The following is a 2,351-nucleotide window of genomic DNA, read 5'->3' as shown; positions in this document are numbered from 1 at the left end:
AGCCAGCAGCCTTTTCCCATGGGACAAAATGGATGCCAAGAAAGTCATCAAGAACAACCTAAGAAGCTTTAGAAAGATAAATGAGGATAATTTAGACAAATAAAGCCATACAGAAGTCCATAAGAATATGTGGGAAAACTTCGGAAGCACAGGAAGCAGCTTGCAATTTTTCAACTTTACCCTTGTTAAATTTCACTCTCTATCTGATCTTCAGTCATTTCTTGAAGTAAACATTCTTTAAACATCCTAACAAATAGCACTGGGAAATTTTTATAGGTCAAAGTATAGGAAGGAAGCTGTCTTCACAACACTGCCCTTTGCATTCATCCCACTGCTTCTCAAAACCCCATCCAGGAAGTCCAGACACATGGAGATAAAGAACTACAGCAGCAGCACCACAGGCTTCATTCTCCTGGGCCTCTCCTCCAACCCTCAGCTGCAGAAACCCCTCTTTGCCATCTTCCTCATCATGTACCTGGTCACTGTGGTGGGGAACATCCTCATCATCCTGGCCATCCACTGTGACTCCCGACTCCATACCCCTATGTACTTTTTTCTCAGTAATTTGTCCTTCACGGACATCTGCTTCACAACAGTCATTATGCCCAAGATGCTGGTGAACTTACTCTCAGAGACAAAGACTATCTCTTATGTGGGCTGCCTGGTCCAGATGTACTTCTTCATGGCTTTTGCGAACACTGACAGTTACCTGCTGGCTTCCATGGCCATAGATCGGCTGGTGGCCATCTGCAACCCCTTCCACTACAATGTGGTCATGAACCCACTGCGTTGCCTCCTGCTCCTGTTGGGCTCTTGCACCATCTCCCACTTGCACTCCCTGCTCCGGGTACTGCTCATGTCTCGCCAGTCTTTCTGTGCCTCCCATGTCATTAAGCACTTTTTTTGTGACACCCAACCTGTGCTAAAGTTGTCCTGCTCTGATACCTCCTCCAGCCAGATTGTAGTCATGACTGAGACCCTGGCTGTCATTGCGACACCTTTCCTGTGCATCCTCTTCTCCTACCTGCGAATCATCATCTCTGTGCTCAGAATCCCCTCTGCAGCTGGGAAAAGGAAGGCCTTCTCTACCTGTGGCTCCCACCTCACTGTAGTTATCCTTTTCTATGGAAGTGCCAGCTATGTTTATTTTAGACCCCTGTCCATGTACTCTGTAGTAAAGGACCGGGTAGCCACAGTCATGTATACTATGGTAACACCCATGCTGAACCCTTTCATCTACAGTCTGCGAAACAAGGATATGAAGAGGGGTTTGGGGAAATTAAGTGACAGATTTCGCACGTAGGAAGAACACAATGATGGAACGTCAAACTGAGGAAATGACCTTAGAGATTTCCAGATTATACTTTCCTCTTGTGCATTTTCATCACATTACCCAAAGATGGCATGAGAATGGTGTTGGCTATCAGTAAGAGCATTGGCTTGTAGTCAGAACACTAGGTTTCTCTCAAAGACCTTCACCAATTATATATTCAATCCCATGCCAGGTACTGCGGGGAATGCAGATTTCAGGAAAACGTTTCTGCCATCCTCATTTAACTGACAGCTATGAAATGGAATAAGGCTATTCCCAAGTAACTCTTCTGGCCTGACTATGGCCAGTACTCCAGGAGTTAAAATGCTTTATTTGTGTCCAAAGAAACAAAATTGCATAGGTTAGGAGGGTAATTGGGAATGACTTCTTGGAGAAAGTGATCTAATATTCTGAATGATGGACTGAATTTTCATAGAGGAAGGTACAAAGGGTCAGCAAATAGGGAGGACATTTCATATAGTGGAAATCACCTGTGCAGGTAGAAGCAATAAACACTAGGAAGTGAAAAGAAAAATCAGGGTAAAGTCTTGAGTGGTTTGAGAGCAAGGATAATAAGGCTGGAAAGGCAGAAGAATCTAAAAACCAGATTTATTATCCCTATCCCCTGCCACACCAAAGTGGGATGAAGAGTTGTCTAAGTGTGATATGATAGAGTTGCCAGTAACTGCCTCTTTTTACCTTCCCCATTAATTCTTCTTTTCTTCAGATAGCCAGTGACCTCAGTGACATGTCCATTACATAATAGAAAAAGCAATGTGTATGCAAGATAAATGGGTTGTCCTGTGGAAACAAACAACCTCAAAATCTTATGAATTCAAGATCTCAGATTTATTTTTCTTACACACCGAATGCCCATTATGGAAAAGTATAAGGATGCTGCTCATTTTAGACACTCAGGAAACCTAAGTTTAAGGAACAGCCATCATTATAGACATTACTCATCATTGTATCGGAAGCTGAGAAAGACACTTAAAGATTTTACACTGTCAATTAAATTCTCTGACCTAGAAGTTATTTA

General features: G+C 43.0%; 1 protein-coding gene across 1 annotated transcript; it reads left to right on the top strand.

The window, feature by feature from the left end:
• The first annotated feature begins 265 nt into the window (after positions 1-265).
• On the top strand, positions 266-1,303 carry LOC101413181 (olfactory receptor 1L6). Its single transcript, XM_004473506.4, has one exon. It carries the CDS (start codon positions 368-370, stop codon positions 1,301-1,303), a length of 936 nt encoding a protein of 311 aa, XP_004473563.2. The 5' UTR covers positions 266-367.
• The last annotated feature ends 1,048 nt before the right edge of the window (positions 1,304-2,351 follow it).

This window comes from Dasypus novemcinctus, chromosome 8, assembly GCF_030445035.2.
Source record: "Dasypus novemcinctus isolate mDasNov1 chromosome 8, mDasNov1.1.hap2, whole genome shotgun sequence".
Classification (NCBI taxonomy): Eukaryota; Metazoa; Chordata; class Mammalia; order Cingulata; family Dasypodidae; genus Dasypus; species Dasypus novemcinctus.
The sequence above is the reverse complement of the archived record's forward strand: the minus strand, read 5'-3'. Positions and strand labels throughout refer to the sequence as shown.